The 16,201-nt window shown below is 43.8% G+C and overlaps 1 protein-coding gene across 4 annotated transcripts in view; it reads right to left on the bottom strand.

Moving 5' to 3' along the window:
- Window positions 1-4,369: 4,369 nt before the first annotated feature.
- Window positions 4,370-16,201, bottom strand: part of LOC135054535 (oocyte zinc finger protein XlCOF6-like) — a 49,785-nt gene continuing 37,953 nt past the window's right edge. For 3 of the 4 annotated variants that reach the window (XM_063957678.1, XM_063957681.1, XM_063957679.1), the window contains one exon: window positions 4,370-9,154. In XM_063957678.1, coding sequence (XP_063813748.1) covers window positions 7,506-9,154 — 1,649 coding nt within the window. In that variant the 3' untranslated portion in view covers window positions 4,370-7,505. The remainder of the gene's footprint in view (window positions 9,155-16,201) is intronic. The other variant, XM_063957680.1, reaches the window with a different exon arrangement.

Here is a 16,201-nt window from a genome sequence, read left to right as displayed (position 1 = left end):
AATAGCTCTGGTTATATTAGTTTGGTATAGAGAGGAGGGATTCTTAGTGACCAAAACACCTAAATAAGTAAAATTTCCTTTGGCCCAAGTTAGGGGGAACACTGGCATGCCAGTATGGGCGAATATAGCCGGCCTTAGATATAGTGCAACTGATTTTTCAAAGTTAAACTGTAGGTCTGAGATGGCTCCAAACTCCTGCAATAGAGAGAGCGCATATAATATAGAAGCTTTAGATTTTGATAGATATAACATCATATCATCAGCGAAGGCCGTAGCTTTAATCTCCCTAGATCCTACCTTTATTCCATGAATATTAGAATCCTGTTGTATTAGTCTGAACAGCAGGTCTAAGGATAGCTTAAACAATAAGGGGGACAAGGGACACCCTTGTCTAGTGCCCCTGTGCATTTTCACCTCATCTCCCCGCTGGCCATTAAGAAGAGTCGTCCCTGGAGAATCATAAAAATACCGAATCAGGCCTATAAAATCTTGACCAAAGGCTCTTCGTGCAAGGGTTTCATATAAATGTGGCCATAGTATGGTATCGAAGGCTTTATGGGTGTCTAAGCTTAGAAGTAAGTTAGAAACATGAGTATCTCGTGTAGAAGCGACTGTTGCAGCTATAGCTGTTCGAATACCTCTAACAGAATGCCTACCCTTCACAAACCCAAGTTGGTTAGAAGTTAGTAAATCTGGGAGGATAACTTGTAGTCTTTTAGCCATTATTTTTGCTAAAATTTTAAAGTCCACATTTAATAATGTGATTGGCCTATAAGATGAAACTAATTGAGGGTCTTTGTTCGGTTTAAACAAGAAAATTGTGTGAGAAGCGTTAAATGTGGGATAATTGGGAGATTGTCTATGTATCAAACGATAAAGATACAACAATACAGGGCTAATTTCCGGTTGGATCAACTTAAAATATTCACTAGTGAATCCATCTGGGCCAGGAGCCTTATGGGCTGGAAGGCCTGAAATAGTGTCCTGCAGCTCCTCCATGGAGATATCGCGCTCCAACTGACCTATCTGCTCAGTAGACAGTTTAGGTAAGTGGGTCTTGTTTAATATGCTGTCTTGTAACCTCACATCTATAGGCCTAGATTGATCTAGTTATTCATAGAACAATTGAAACTGAGCCAATATAGAAGAATTAGGAGTAAAAACTTCTCCGGTTACAGGATTTTTAACCATATGAATATGGTTTCTTTTGCGGCCATATTTAGACATGTGTGCTAGTAATTTGCCTGATTTGTTTCCCCATCTGAAATATTTATTTTTCATATGATCCAATTTATATTTGGATTGGGACAATAAATATGTTTCTAAAAGGCGACGGGCCTGTTTGTATGATATGAAATTGACTTCATTAGGGTGATCAACATAGTGTTGAAAAGCTGCCGCCATAGCCTCCTGGAGGGTTTGAAACTTATCCTTTTCTTCCCTACGTTTCGAGGATACGTAACTAATTATATGACCCCGCATGACTGCTTTGGACGTCTCCCAGAATAAAATTGGGTCATCTAGATGTAATAAATTATCATCCAAGAATTCGTTCCATTTGAGGTATTAGAAATTTTTAAACTCTTCAGAGTGTGAGAGATAAGCGGGAAAACGCCACATATAGGAGTAATTGATGGAGGAAATACTATTGATATGCTGACTGGGGCATGGTCTGAAATTATGATATCGCCCAAGGACGCCTCCTGGATCTGAGTGAACACAGTGTCCTTTATTAAAATATAATCGATCCTTGAAAGAGTTCTATGGACAGTGGAGAGATGGGTGTATGATCTATCATTCGGGTTAAGTAAACGCCAAGGGTCTACTAGATTATGAGAAGACTTGAATTCCGTTAATGTATGCCAGATATTAGAGTGAGGAGAGGCCAGAGGGGGAGATGTCGATTTGAGGGTCATCTACTGTGTTAAAATCACCACCCACTATGAGGCCAGGCATGTCCCTTTGAGCTAGGAAATGTGACAACTCAGTAAAGAAGGCCCTAGTGTTGTTCGGTGCATATACATTAAAAAGCGTATATCTCACGTTTAAAATAGTAATGTCCAACAAAATAAAGCGACCACCAGGGTCCAAATACTGATTAATGATATTATACTGAAGGGTATGACTTAGGATAATGGCTACACCTCTAGATTTGGATCTAAAAAGGCGCTGATATACATTCCTTAATCCAATTATCTCTTTGGGCAGAGTTATCCACTGCCCTCCAATGGGTCTCTTGCAAGAACGCTTTCTGTACCTTAGATCTTTTCAAATATGAAGAAACCCTCTTTCTCTTGATAGGTGTGTTGAGGCCTCCCACATTCCACAAAGTCAACTTAAATGAAGGATTATGACTAGAAGGGTTGGGGACATGTGGTAAAGAGGAGGGCATCATCCAATACCCGCTGGAGGAAGTGTGTAAACAATAGAAATTAGAATGTAAAGTGGTCCTTCCCTGCCCCAGCCTACAAGGAAATACAGACTGATGGTAGGGTTCGCGCGACATGTCCCAACACAAGTAAATACATAATCAACATTCCAATACAATGAAGTTGAAAGGTCAAAGTTTAAGTACATTTTGGCTAGATACAAGGTGCATGTAAAATAATAAACAATAAAGTTGACAGCCAAAGGATTTTGAGAGAAAACGGCAGAATCTTTCATTATCGTAATTTTCCCACCAAACATATGGGAGGCTACTTCCAAACTGCGGAAGTGCGCCCCGTAAGATAACCAACAGAGAACAAGAATTATAAACTTATTTAAGCCAGCTGATAGCAATCCATATGGGGTCATTCCAGGTTTCTATTTCAATTTGCATTTATCATATCCTTACTAGTTTGTAACGAGTTACTTAATATCACCTAAAAGCTCAAGGATAATTGGGTGACCGCTGAGGAGAGTGTAAGAATTTTGCCTAGGCCTTTTCCAGATCAGTGAAAAAATGAGCGTGGCCATCGATATCAACACGCAACTTGGCCGGAAATAGTAAAGCGAATCTTAGGTTGTTTTCGACCAAGTGGCGAAACACAGGAGAAAAAGCCTTCCGTTTTTGAGCCACAGATGCGGTAAAGTCCTGAAATATAATTTGCGTGTACCCTCTACGGTTAGCTGATGGCAGTTCCTTGACGCAGACAGCATTTTTTTTAAATCTAAAATCTAGGAAGCGTGCTATAACAGGACGTGGACGGTCTCCATCATTTCTCTCTGGACCTATTCTATGTGACCTTTCGATTTGTGGAGGGGAGGGCTCCATCCGTAAATTCAGTGCCCGGGGAATCTTGACGCTGAGGTAATCCACAAGTTGGTGGCCCTTAACAGACTCAGGAAAGCCAATAAAACGTAGATTATATCTCCTATTCCTGTTTTCCAAGTCATCTAGTTTCTTTGACATCGAGCTGTGAGTACGTGAGTGAGCTTCGACTGTAGCCTGCAAAGTATGGATAGTATTCTCAGCATCACTAAGCCGTTGTTCTAAACTGGATATTAGAGATGTATTAGAGTCCACTTTGCTTATGGCCACATCTAATGATGCCTGTATTGCTTCAAATATTTTATCAATTTGAGGAAGGAATGCTCTGGTCATTGCTTCTACCATATCTGCGATAGAAGCTGTTCATTTTTATTTTATAGATTGACGGATCTCCATTTTAAAAGGATGTATTTATACTAAGTATCAAACTTTTAGAATCATTGGGATTTTTTTAATTACTTAAGAGGAGTAAAAATCTATGGTAGCGCCATATGTCCTTTCTATTTGGTGTGAGAAATTTGTGTTTTTAGAATCTTGGTGAAGGATTTCTTTGAAAGTACATAGGAGGCCACTATAATTGTGTAGTACGGTTTGGAATATATATTTTGCCAGGGTCAATAGCTCGAAATGAAAATGGTAGACATGAAAAAGATGGACAAATGTTTTTTTAAAATGTAACATGTTTTTGGACTATTTCATACCTTCGCTATCCACGTCAGCATAGAGTTGGTTATAAACCTTGTGGTGAGCGCAGCGAGCCCCGCGAGGGTATGCCTTTCTACAATTGGGGGTCCCAGATGACAAAACTATCCACACAAACCCCAAAAATGCAAAAAAAAAAATGGCGTCTACCTTTTTTATGTCGACCTTTTGTACTGCCTACCTTTTTCATGTTGACCTTTTGACCGTCGACCTAATATCTAACATATGGTGTCTATCTATTGACTGTCTAACTAGGCACTGTCTCTCTTTAATACCACACCCCTCCAATTCCCCCTCCACGTCACTTTGTACCAATGGTGTAATACTCAGACATTCCTATCATCGTATCAAATACTTCCTTAATTTTCTTCTCCCTTCCAAAACATCTTCTGAATGACCAGCAGACGACTTGGGTGGTAATGACAGATATTACTTTATTTATGTACAGATGATAACATCGCATGTCTTGTCCATGTTTGCACTGTATTAGGTCATTGTCTACTTATTCAATATATAAAGAATAAATAGTAAATGTAAAATAAAATAGAACATAACATAAAACACACTGCACTACTCACTGTGTAAATTACAGTATATACCAATAGCCCTAGTCCAGCAATATACTGTAAGAGCTGCATAGTCCAACGATTAAGGTGTCAAATATATATTCCAAAATTGCAGCAATGGAAGCACAAATGTCACCGACATACGGCGCAGGCAGCCATTTTGCGGGCAATCTACAAGGGTTCATGATATATAAGTAACATCCAATGGTCTAAGAGAGCTAGAAATCTAAGTGGGGAAACACTAGTCACATACAGATGGAGCCATGCTCATCAAGGCTTCTTTGCTGTGACTTGTTGAAAAATCTAACTGTTGAAAAACACGTGGATTTGCGAATTTGCCCCCGATCCACCTGTTTTGTCGAATTTGCGGGCGTTTTCTAGTTTTTGGCCCGGTTTTGCCCATGCCAATTTGACCCCTTAAAAAGTTGAATCAGCATGGTCGACAAAAGACCAAGAAAAACTGTCGAAAGCGTCTGCAAATGAATAGGGAGTGTCGAATTAGTGGTTTTTCCGACCTGTCGGAAATTCACACACTAATTGACTACCCCCCTTAGTGTCCGTTAAAAACAGTTGATAAATGCGGGTACATGGCCATTTGGTGACCATTTAGCACATAATACCTGCAGTAATAGATACAACCACTACAAGGTGCGTGTGGCTGTGCATCTTGTAACCCATAACGGAGTGCAAGGCTTGTTTCACACTTTTAATACCATCAAGTTAGAATGGTCTACTTTGTTGGGCAGGATTATACTCCACGCTGTGCGACTCTGGTAGAATGTGACGTCACATTTTCAGGAACCAACTATTCTCTAGTGTAAGCCTGATAAATGTACAAAGTATTCCACTGAGCAATTCTCGTGTTCGATGCCAAACATAGGATAAAAAAAAAATTGTCCTACGCCATTCACTTATTCGCTGTACATACAGTGCATCCGGAAAGAATTCACAGCACTTCACTTTTTCCACATTTTGTTATGTTACAGCCTTATTCCAAAATGGAATAAATTCACTTTTGTCCTTGAAATTCTACACACAATACCCCATAATGACAACGTGAAAAAAGTTTGAGATTTTTACAAATTTAATAAAAATAAAAAACTAAGAAATCACATGTACATAAGTATTCGCAGCCTTTACCATAAAGCTCAAATTGAGCTCAGGTGCATCCTGTTTCCACTGATCATCCTTGAGATGTTCCTACAGCTTAATTGGAGTTCGTCTGTGGTAAATTCAGTTGATTGGACATGATTTGAATAGGCACACACCTGTCTATATAAGGTCCCACACTTGACAGTGCATGTCTGAGCACAAACCTAGCATGAAGTCAAAGGAATTGTCTGTAGACCTCCGAGACAGGATCGTCTCGAGGCACAAATCTGGGGAAGGGTACAGAAAAATATCTGCTGCTTTGAAGGTCCCAATGAGCACAGTGGCCTCCATAAATGGAAGAAGTTCGAAACCACCAGGACTTCTTAGAGCTGGCTGACCGTCTAAACTGAGCGATTGAGGGAGAAGGGCCATAGTAAGGGAGGTGACCAATAACAAGATGGTCACTCTGTCAAGAGCTACAGCATTTCTCTGTGGAGAGAGGAGAACCTTCCAGAAGGACAACCATCTCTGCAGAAATCCACCAATCAGGCCTGTATGGTAGAGTGGCCAGATAGAAGCCGCTCCTTAGTAAAAAGCACATGGCAGCCGCCTGGATTTGCCAAAATGTACCTTAGGGACTCTCAGACCATGAGAAACAAAATTATCTGGTCTGATAAGACAAAGATTGAACTCTTTGGCGTGAATGCCAGGCGTCATGTTTGGAGGAAACCAGGCACCGCTCATCACCAGGCCAATACCATCCCTACAGTGAATCATGGTGGTGGCAGCATCATGCTGTGGGGATATTTTTCAGCGGCAGGAACTGGGAGACTAGTCAGGATAGAGGGAAAGATGAATGCAGCAATGTACAGAGACATCCTAGATGAAAACTTGCTCCAGAGCGCTCTTGACCTCAGACTGGGGCGAGGGTTCATCTTTCAGCAATACAACGACCCTAAGCACTCAGCCAAAATATTAAAGGAGTGGCTCAGCCAGAGCACAGACTTGTATCCGATTGAACATCTCTGGAGAGATCTGAAAATGGCTGTGCACCGACTCTTCCCATCCAACCTGATGGAGCTTGAGAGGTGCTGCAAAGAGGAATGGGCGAACCTGCCCAAAGATAGGTGTGCCAAACTTGTGGCATCATATTCAAAAAGACTTGAGGCTGTAATTGATGACAAAGGTGCATCAAAAAAGTATTGAGCAATAGCTGTGAATACTTATGAACATGTGATTTATTCGGTTTTTATTTTATTTTTAAAAAATTAGCAAAAATATCAACAACAAAAACAAACAAAACTTTTTTCACGCTGTCATTATGGGGTAGTGTGTGTAGAATTTGGAAAAAAAAATTAATTTATTACATTTTGGAATAAGGATGTAATATAACAAAATGTGGAAAAAGTGAGGCACAGTGAACACGTTCCGGATGCACTGTCGATCCTCAAAGTCTTGTAGAAAACTTAGTGAAGAAAGCCCTCTTCTTCTGGAGACCTGCCATGGTCTATGGCTAGAATCACAATGTCCTTGATTGATATCACATAGTTGTTCCAACATTGTCTGATTGGACATTTGTGTCCCTTTCTCGCATAATCTGGCATCCACAGAGCTGTGTTCTACTCTATAGTCAACATTTCAGTATATTTAATAGAATATTACACTGGGGTCAAAAGCTCCAATAGTGATGCTGAATGGTGATTGGCCTCCACGCTGCTATCTGTGGCCACAATGGTCAAATCCCAAATGAGCATTGCCCTCCATAATGGAGTGAGGTCTATAATACAGAGTACACACTATACATGTATTTTTTTATAACCTTTTTTGATAAACTTTACATATTGTATATTACAAATTTTAGTATTGCTAGAACCTGTTTCATGTCTGTTAACTTATAGGAATTGTTGTTCTCCTTTATGTGTTGTCTGATGTTTAACAAGATGTGATTTATGTGTAAAACATTTTCCACACTGAGAACATGGAAATGGCTTCTCACCTGTGTGACTTCTCTGATGCTTAATAAGACTTGATTTCTGTGTAAAACATTTTCCACACTGAGAACATGGAAATGGCTTCTCCCCTGTGTGGCTTCTCTGATGTTCAATGAGATGTGTTTTCTGTGTAAAACATTTCCCACACTCAGGACATGAAAATGGCTTCTCACCTGTGTGACTTCTCTGATGTTTAAGTAGATTTGATTTCTTTCTAAAACATTTCCCACATTCTGAACATACAAATGGTTTCTCACCTGTATGGGTTTTCTGATGGTCAACAAGGTTTGATTTCTTGGTGAAACATTTCCCGCACTCAGAACATGGAAATGGCCCCTCATCTGTGTGAGTCTTCTCATGTCTAACAAGATGTGATTTGTTTGTACAGCATTTTCCACACTCAGAACATGGAAATGATTTCTTAACTGTGTGACTTCTCAGATGTGTAACAAGATATGGTTTCTTTGTGAAACATTTCCCACACTCAGAGCATGGATATGGCCTCTCACCTGTGTGACGTCGCTGATGTTCTACAAGATGTGACTTCTGTGTAAAACATTTCCCACACTCAGAACATGGAAATGGTTTCTCACCTGTGTGTGTTTTCTGATGGTCAGCAAGACCATCTTTGCGCCTGAAACATTTTCCACACTCAAAACACGGAAATGTTTTTTCTTCTGTGTGACTTCTCTGATGCCTAATTAGACTCTTCTTTTTAAAACATTTCCCACACTCAAAGCATGGAAATAGAATCTCACCTGTGTGACTTCTCTGATGTTTAATAAGATGTGATTTCTGAGTAAAACATTCCCCACACTCAAAGCATGGAAACGGTTTCTCATGTATGCAACGTTTCTGATGTATGACAAGATGTGATTTTCTTGTAAAACATTTCCCGCACTCAGAACATTGAAATGGTGTCTTACCCGTGTGTCGCATTTCATGTTCAAGAAGAAGTGATTTGCGATTAAAACATTTCCCACACTCAGAGCACACAAAAGGCTTCTCACCTGTGTGATGTCTCTGGTGTCTTTGAAGATGTGATTTTTGTGTAAAACATTTCCCACACTCAGAACATGGAAACGGTTTCTCACCTGTGTGACTTCTCTGATGTCTAACAAGATGTGAATCTTGTGTAAAACATTTCCCACACTCAGAGCATGAAAATGGCTTCTCACCTGTGTGACATCTCTCATGTGTAACAAGATGTGATTTCTGTGCAAATTTTTTCCCACACTCGGAGCATGGAAATGGTTTCCCGCCTGTATGAAGTCTCTGATGGTGTTCAAGATGTGATTGGTTTGTACAGCATTTCCCACATAAAACGGACTCAAAAAATGTACCACATTCTGAACATGGCAAGACTGTGTCAGCTGTATCAGTTGTACTATGCGCAGCAGTAACTGATTTATCAGGAGAACATTCCTCATGATTAGAGGGCACATTGATCAGTTCTGAATACTCTCGTACGATGTTGTCATCTTCCATTTTAAAATCCGTACACAAAACAAGACGTGCCTCCAAAGGATCCCAGCTTGAGCATCCATCTGCTGGAAATAACAATTTCATACTATTAGTTACTGCAAGAACCCGCACCTCCGGCCAACTTGGACTTCATTGCATCCTGCCCCTACTCTCTACTCTAGTATCCGTCTGGCTTACTGTGGGTGAACCATAAGGTGTTTCCAGACTGCTCTTCTCCCCAAGAAGAGCTATTTGGGTTCCACTACCTTTGTTATTTTACAGTAGTGCCCTTGTTTGACAGATGATACCTCTGATCACAAGACAAAAATCCCAAGACTAGAGGAATCAAAAATTCAGGAAGAATACTGGAGGATCATCCCCATCTTGGGTGATTAAAATCAGCCTTATTTGGAAGAGGAGGGATATAGTCTTTCGAACAATGCTCCCACTTTGTGATTATTTTCTGGCAATAATTATGACACCATGTAATGCAGAAATACAGGTAAAGCCAGGGATAGGGACGTCACTAAAAGTGACCAATCTCTCCCTTCCTGGTACCTACAGACCCAGAGACACCCATGTTAGGGCAAAATGAAGTGTTTACTATTATATCTACCTACTTTATACATTTCATTCAAACTAGACAATTGTATTCTAAGTTTTGATAGCACATTATATCAAACTCTATATGTACAATCGTCCTCTCTGTAGTTTTGGAAATATGGATTGCTGTCAAAACTAGAAAAATCAAAGTATTTCTTGGTGGGAAAGAAAGAAAGAAAGAAAGAAAGAAAGAAAACGAAATACATGCATTTGCATTTAGTTTTCTTTTTTTGCAAATACAATAAAAAAAAATAACATTGTCTATGTGATGCAAGTCCTCAGTACACAGGACATAATCTGCAACACATGACTATATATAAAAGGTTAAGAGAATCATCATCTGTCCTTGAATACTGATGGTCGGTGGAAGGTACCACAATCTGTTGGCTGATGTGGAACTTGGATATCACATTTGGTTGGAAGAGATAATTTTTGTACTCACAATAAAATCTATTTTTTGTAATCCATCTGGGGGGCAGTGCTATGACTTTGTGTTAGAGAGGATGGCAAAGGGCAGTCACTAAATAGTTAAAGTAGAACCACGCTCCACCGCCTTCAAGTCATACCTTCTCTGAGCTCAAACCTCAGTATTTACCTAACAAAGTCGTTCTCCAAGTCTTCCCCCAAGATGGATTCCGAGGAATGGATTTTACGGCAAGTACAAAAAATAAGAATTTACTTACCGATAATTCTATTTCTCGTAGTCCGTAGTGGATGCTCGGACTCCGTCAGGACCATGGGGAATAGCGGCTCCGCAGGAGACTGGGCACAAAAGTAAAAGCTTTAGGACTACCTGGTGTGCACTGGCTCCTCCCCCTATGAGCCTCCTCCAAGCCTCAGTTAGGATACTGTGCCCGGACGAGCGTACACAATAAGGAAGGATTTTTGAATCCCGGGTAAGACTCATACCAGCCACACCAATCACACCATATAACTTGTGATCTAAACCCAGTTAACAGTATGATAACATGAGGAGCCTCCAGAACAGATGGCTCACTACAACAAAACCCGAATTTTTTGGTAACAATAACTATGTACAAGTATTGCAGACAATCCGCACTTGGGATGGGCGCCCAGCATCCACTACGGACTACGAGAAATAGAATTATCGGTAAGTAAATTATTATTTTCACTGACGTCCTTGTGGATGCTGGGACTCCGTCAGGACCATGGGGATTATACCAAAGCTCCCAAACGGGCGGGAGAGTGCGGATGACTCTGCAGCACCGAATGAGAGAACTCCAGGTCCTCCTTAGCCAGGGTATCAAATTTGTAGAATTTTACAAACGTGTTTTCCCCTGACCACGTAGCTGCTCGGCAAAGTTGTAGACCCTAAGACCCCTCGGGCAGCCGCCCAAGATGAGCCCACCTTCCTTGTGGAATGGGCATTGACAGATTTTGGCTGTGGCAGGCCTGCCACAGAATGTGCAAGCTGAATTGTACTACAAATCCAACGAGCAATAGTCTGCTTAGAAGCAGGAGCACCCAGCTTGTTGGGTGCATACAATATAAACAGCGAGTCAGATTTCCTGACTCCAGCCGTCCTGGAAACATATATTTTCAGGGCCCCGACTACATCCAGTAACTTGGAATCCTCCAAGTCCCCAGTAGCCGCAGGCACTACAATAGGTTGGTTTAGGTGAAACGCTGAAACCACCTTAGGGAGAAATTGAGGACGAGTCCTCAATTCCGCCCTATCCGAATGAAATATCAGGTAAGGGCTTTTATAGGATAAAGCCTCCAATTCTGATACGCGCCTGGCTGAAGCCAAGGCCAACAGCATTACCACTTTCCATGTGAGATATTTTAAATCCACTGTGGCAAGTGGTTCAAACCAATGTGATTTTAGGAATCCCAAAACCACATTGAGATCCCAGGGTGCCACTGGAGGCACAAAGGGCGGCTGTATATGCAGTACCCCCTTTACAAAAGTCTGGACTTCAGGAACTGAAGCCAATTCTTTCTGGAAGAAAATCGACAAGGCCGAAATTTGAACCTTAATGGATCCTAATTTTTGGCCCATGGACAGTCCTGTTTGCAGGAAATGCAGGAAACGACCTAGTTGAAATTCCTCTGTCGGGGCCTTCCTGGCCTCGCACCACGCAACATATTTCCTCCAAATACGGTGATAATGTTGTGCAGTTACATCCTTCCTGGCTTTGATCAGGGTAGGAATGACTTCATCTGGAATGCCTTTTTCCTTCAGGATCCGGCGTTCAACCGCCATGCCGTCAAACGCAGCCGCTGTAAGTCTTGGAACAGACAGGGTCCTTGCTGAAGCAGGTCCCTTCTTAGGAGGTAGAGGCCACGGATCCTCCGTGAGCATCTCTTGAAGTTCCGGGTACCAAGTCCTTCTTGGCCAATCCGGAGCCATGAGTATAGTTCTTACTCCTCTCCGTCTTATAATCCTCAGTATCTTGGGTATGAGAGGCAGAGGAGGGAACACATACACTGACTGGTACACCCACGTTGTTACCAGAGCATCCACCGCTATTGCCTGAGGATCCCTTGACTTGGCGCAATACCTGTCTAGTTTTTTGTTGAGGCGGGACGCCATCATGTCCACCTTTGGTTTTTCCCAACGGTTTACAATCAATTGGAAGACTTCTGGATGAAGTCCCCACTCTCCCGGGTGGAGATCGTGTCTGCTGAGAAAATCTGCTTCCCAGTTGTCCACTCCGGGAATGAACACTGCTGACAGTGCTATCACATGATTTTCCGCCCAGTGAAGAATCCTTGCAGCTTCTGCCATCGCTCTCCTGCTTCTTGTGCCGCCCTGTCTGTTTACGTGGGCGACTGCCGTGATGTTGTCCGACTGGATCAACACCGGCTGACCCTGAAGCAGAGGCCTTGCTTGACTTAGGGCATTGTAAATGGCCCTTAGTTCCAGGATATTTATGTGAAATGACGTTTCCATGCTTGACCACAAGCCCTGTAAATTTCTTCCCTGTATGACTGCTCCCTAGCCTCTCAGGCTGGCACCCGTGGTCACCAGGACCCAGTCCTGAATGCCGAATCTGCGGCCCTCTAGAAGATGAGCACTCTGCAACCACCACAGGAGAGACACCCTTGTCCTCGGAGACAGGGTTATCCGCTGATGCATCTGAAGATGCGATCCGGACCATTTGTCCAGCAGATCCCACTGAAAGGTTCTTGCGTGGAATCTGCCGAATGGAATCGCTTCGTAAGAAGCCACCATTTTTCCCAGGACCCTTGTGCATTGATGCACTGACACTTGGCCTGGTTTTAGGAGGTTCCTGACTAGCTCGGATAACTCCCTGGCTTTCTCCTCCGGGAGAAACACCTTTTTCTGGACCGTGTCCAGAATCATCCCTAGGAACAGCAGACGTGTCGTCGGAATCAGCTGCGATTTTGGAATATTTAGAATCCACCCGTGCTGTCGTAGCACTACTTGAGATAGTGCTACTCCGACCTCTAACTGTTCCCTGGACCTTGCCCTTATCAGGAGATCGTCCAAGTAAGGGATAATTAAGACGCCTTTTCTTCGAAGAAGAATCATCATTTCGGCCATTACCTTGGTAAAGACCCGGGGTGCCGTGGACAATCCAAACGGCAGCGTCTGAAACTGATAATGACAGTTCTGTACCACAAACCTGAGGTACCCTTGGTGAGAAGGGCAAATTGGGACATGGAGGTAAGCATCCTTGATGTCCAGAGACACCATATAGTCCCCTTCTTCCAGGTTCGCTATCACTGCTCTGAGTGACTTCATCTTGAATTTGAACCTTTGTATGTAAGTGTTCAAGGATTTCAGATTTAAAATAGGTCTCACCGAGCCGTCTGGCTTCGGCACCACAAACAGCGTGGAATAATACCCCTTTACCTGTTGTAGGAGGGGTACCTTGATTATCACCCGCTGGGAATACAGCTTGTGAATGGCTTCCAATACCGCCTCCCTGTCGGAGGGAGACGTTGGTAAAGCAGACTACAGGAACCGGCGAGGGGGAGACGTCTCGAATTCCAATTTGTACCCCTGAGATACTACCTGCAGGATCCAGGCGTCCACTTGCGAGTGAGCCCACTGCGCGCTGAAATTCTTGAGATGGCCCCCCACCGTGCCCGAGTCCGCTTGTAAGGCCCCAGCGTCATGCTGAGGACTTGGCAGAAGCGGGGGAGGGCTTCTGTTCCTGGGAAGAGGCTGCCTGATGCAGTCTTTTTCCCCTTCCTCTGCCCCGGGGCAGAAATGAGTGGCCTTTTGCCCGCTTGCCCTTATGGGGACGAAAGGACTGAGCCTGAAAAGACGGTGTCTTTTTCTGCTGTGAGGTGACCTGGGGTAAAAAGGTGGATTTCCCAGCCGTTGCCGTGGCCACCAGGTCCGATAGACCAACCCCAAATAACTCCTCCCCTTTATACGGCAATACTTCCAAATGCCGTTTGGAATCCGCATCACCTGACCACTGTCGCGTCCATAACCCTCTTCTGGCAGAAATGGACAGCGCACTTACTCTTGATGCCAGAGTGCAAATGTCCCTCTGTGCATCTCGCATATATAGAAATGCATCTTTTAAATGCTCTATAGTTAATAATATACTGTCCCTATCCAGGGTATCAATATTTTCAGTCAGGGAATCCGACCAAGCCACCCCAGCACTGCACATCCAGGCTGAGGCGATTGCTGGTCGCAGTATAACACCAGTATGTGTGTATATACTTTTTAGGATATTTTCCAGCTTCCTATCAGCTGGTTCCTTGAGGGCGGCCGTATCAGGAGACGGTAACGCCACTTGTTTTGATAAGCGTGTGAGCGCTTTATCTACCCTAGGGGGTGTTTCCCAACGCGCCCTAACCTCTGGCGGGAAAGGGTATAATGCCAATAATTTTTTAGAAATTATCAGTTTTTTATCAGGGGAAACCCATGCTTCATCACACACCTCATTTAATTCATCTGATTCAGGAAAATCTACGGGTAGTTTTTTTACACCCCACATAATACCCTTTTTTGTGGTACTTGTAGTATCAGAAATGTTCAAAACCTCCTTCATTGCCGTGATCATGTAACGTGTGGCCCTACTGGAAATCACGTTTGTTTCCTCACCGTCGACACTGGAGTCAGTGTGCTTGTCTGGGTCTGTGTCGACCATCTGAGGTAACGGGCGCTTTAGAGCACCTGACGGTGTTTGAGACGCCTGGACAGGTACTAACTGATTTGCCGGCTGTCTCATGTCGTCAACAGTCTTTTGTAAAGTGCTGACGCTATCACGTAATTCCTTCCATAAGACCATCCAGTCAGGTGTCGACTCCCTAGGGGGTGACATCACTATTACAGGCAATTGCTCCGCCTCCACACCATTTTCCTCCTCATACATGTCGACACAAACGTACCGACACACAGCACACACACAGGGAATGCTCTGATAGAGGACAGGACCCCACTAGCCCTTTGGGGAGACAGAGGGAGAGTTTGCCAGCACACACCAGAGCGCTATATATAATGTATAGGGACAACCTTATATAAGTGTTTCTCCCTAATATAGCTGCTGTATAAATTCTTGTGCCAATTTAGTGCCCCCCCTCTCTTGTTTTACCCTGTTTCTGTAGTGCAGGACTGCAGGGGAGTCAGGGAAACGTCCTTCCAGCGGAGCTGTGAGGGAAAATGGCGCTTGTGTGCTGAGGAGATAGGCTCCGCCCCCTTCTCGGCGGCCTTTCTCCCGCTTTTTTAAGGAAAACTGGCAGGGGTTAAATGCATCCATATAGCCCAGGAGCTATATGTGATGCATTTTTCGCCATCCAAGGTGTTTTTATTGCGTCTCAGGGCGCCCCCCCCAGCGTCCTGCACCCTCAGTGACCGGAGTGTGAAGTGTGCTGAGAGCAATGGCGCACAGCTGCGGTGCTGTGCGCTACCTTGTTGAAGACAGGACGTCTTCTGCCGCCGATTCTCCGGACCTCTTCTGTCTTCTGGCTCTGTAAGGGGCGCGGCTCTGGGACCTATCCATGGCTGGGCCTGTGATCGGTCCCTCTGGAGCTAATGTCCAGTAGCCTAAGAAGCCCAATCCACTCTGCACGCAGGTGAGTTCGCTTCTTCTCCCCTTTCACTAAGCAGCTCAGGAGAGCCACCTAGTGTGCACCCTTCTCGTTCGGGCACAAAAATCTAACAGAGGCTTGGAGGAGGGTCATAGGGGGAGGAGCCAGTGCACACCAGGTAGTCCTAAAGCTTTTACTTTTGTGCCCAGTCTCCTGCGGAGCCGCTATTCCCCAGGACGTCAGAGAAATACTATTTCCAAAGGGGGTGGGGGGATAAAGCCTGGTGAATCCAATTTTAAAACTGTATGTCAACTGGTGTTTGAGGAACCATAAATGTAATACAAGGCATAAAAGCAAAATTGTGGGGGGAGTGGCCACGGCGGCAAAGGAATAGGCAGCAAGTCCCGGGAGCTACCCGGCTACAATAATCCTTTTGGACATCCTGACACCCTCCGGTACACCTACCCAGCACTAATCTCCTCCCCACACCTTTGTGCTGCGGCGGGCACCCCTCTCCGTCACCTCCGCCGGCTGTCTGGCTGCGGCGG

This window comes from Pseudophryne corroboree, chromosome 3, assembly GCF_028390025.1.
Source record: "Pseudophryne corroboree isolate aPseCor3 chromosome 3, aPseCor3.hap2, whole genome shotgun sequence".
In the NCBI taxonomy this organism is placed as follows: Eukaryota; Metazoa; Chordata; class Amphibia; order Anura; family Myobatrachidae; genus Pseudophryne; species Pseudophryne corroboree.
The sequence above is the reverse complement of the archived record's forward strand: the minus strand, read 5'-3'. Positions and strand labels throughout refer to the sequence as shown.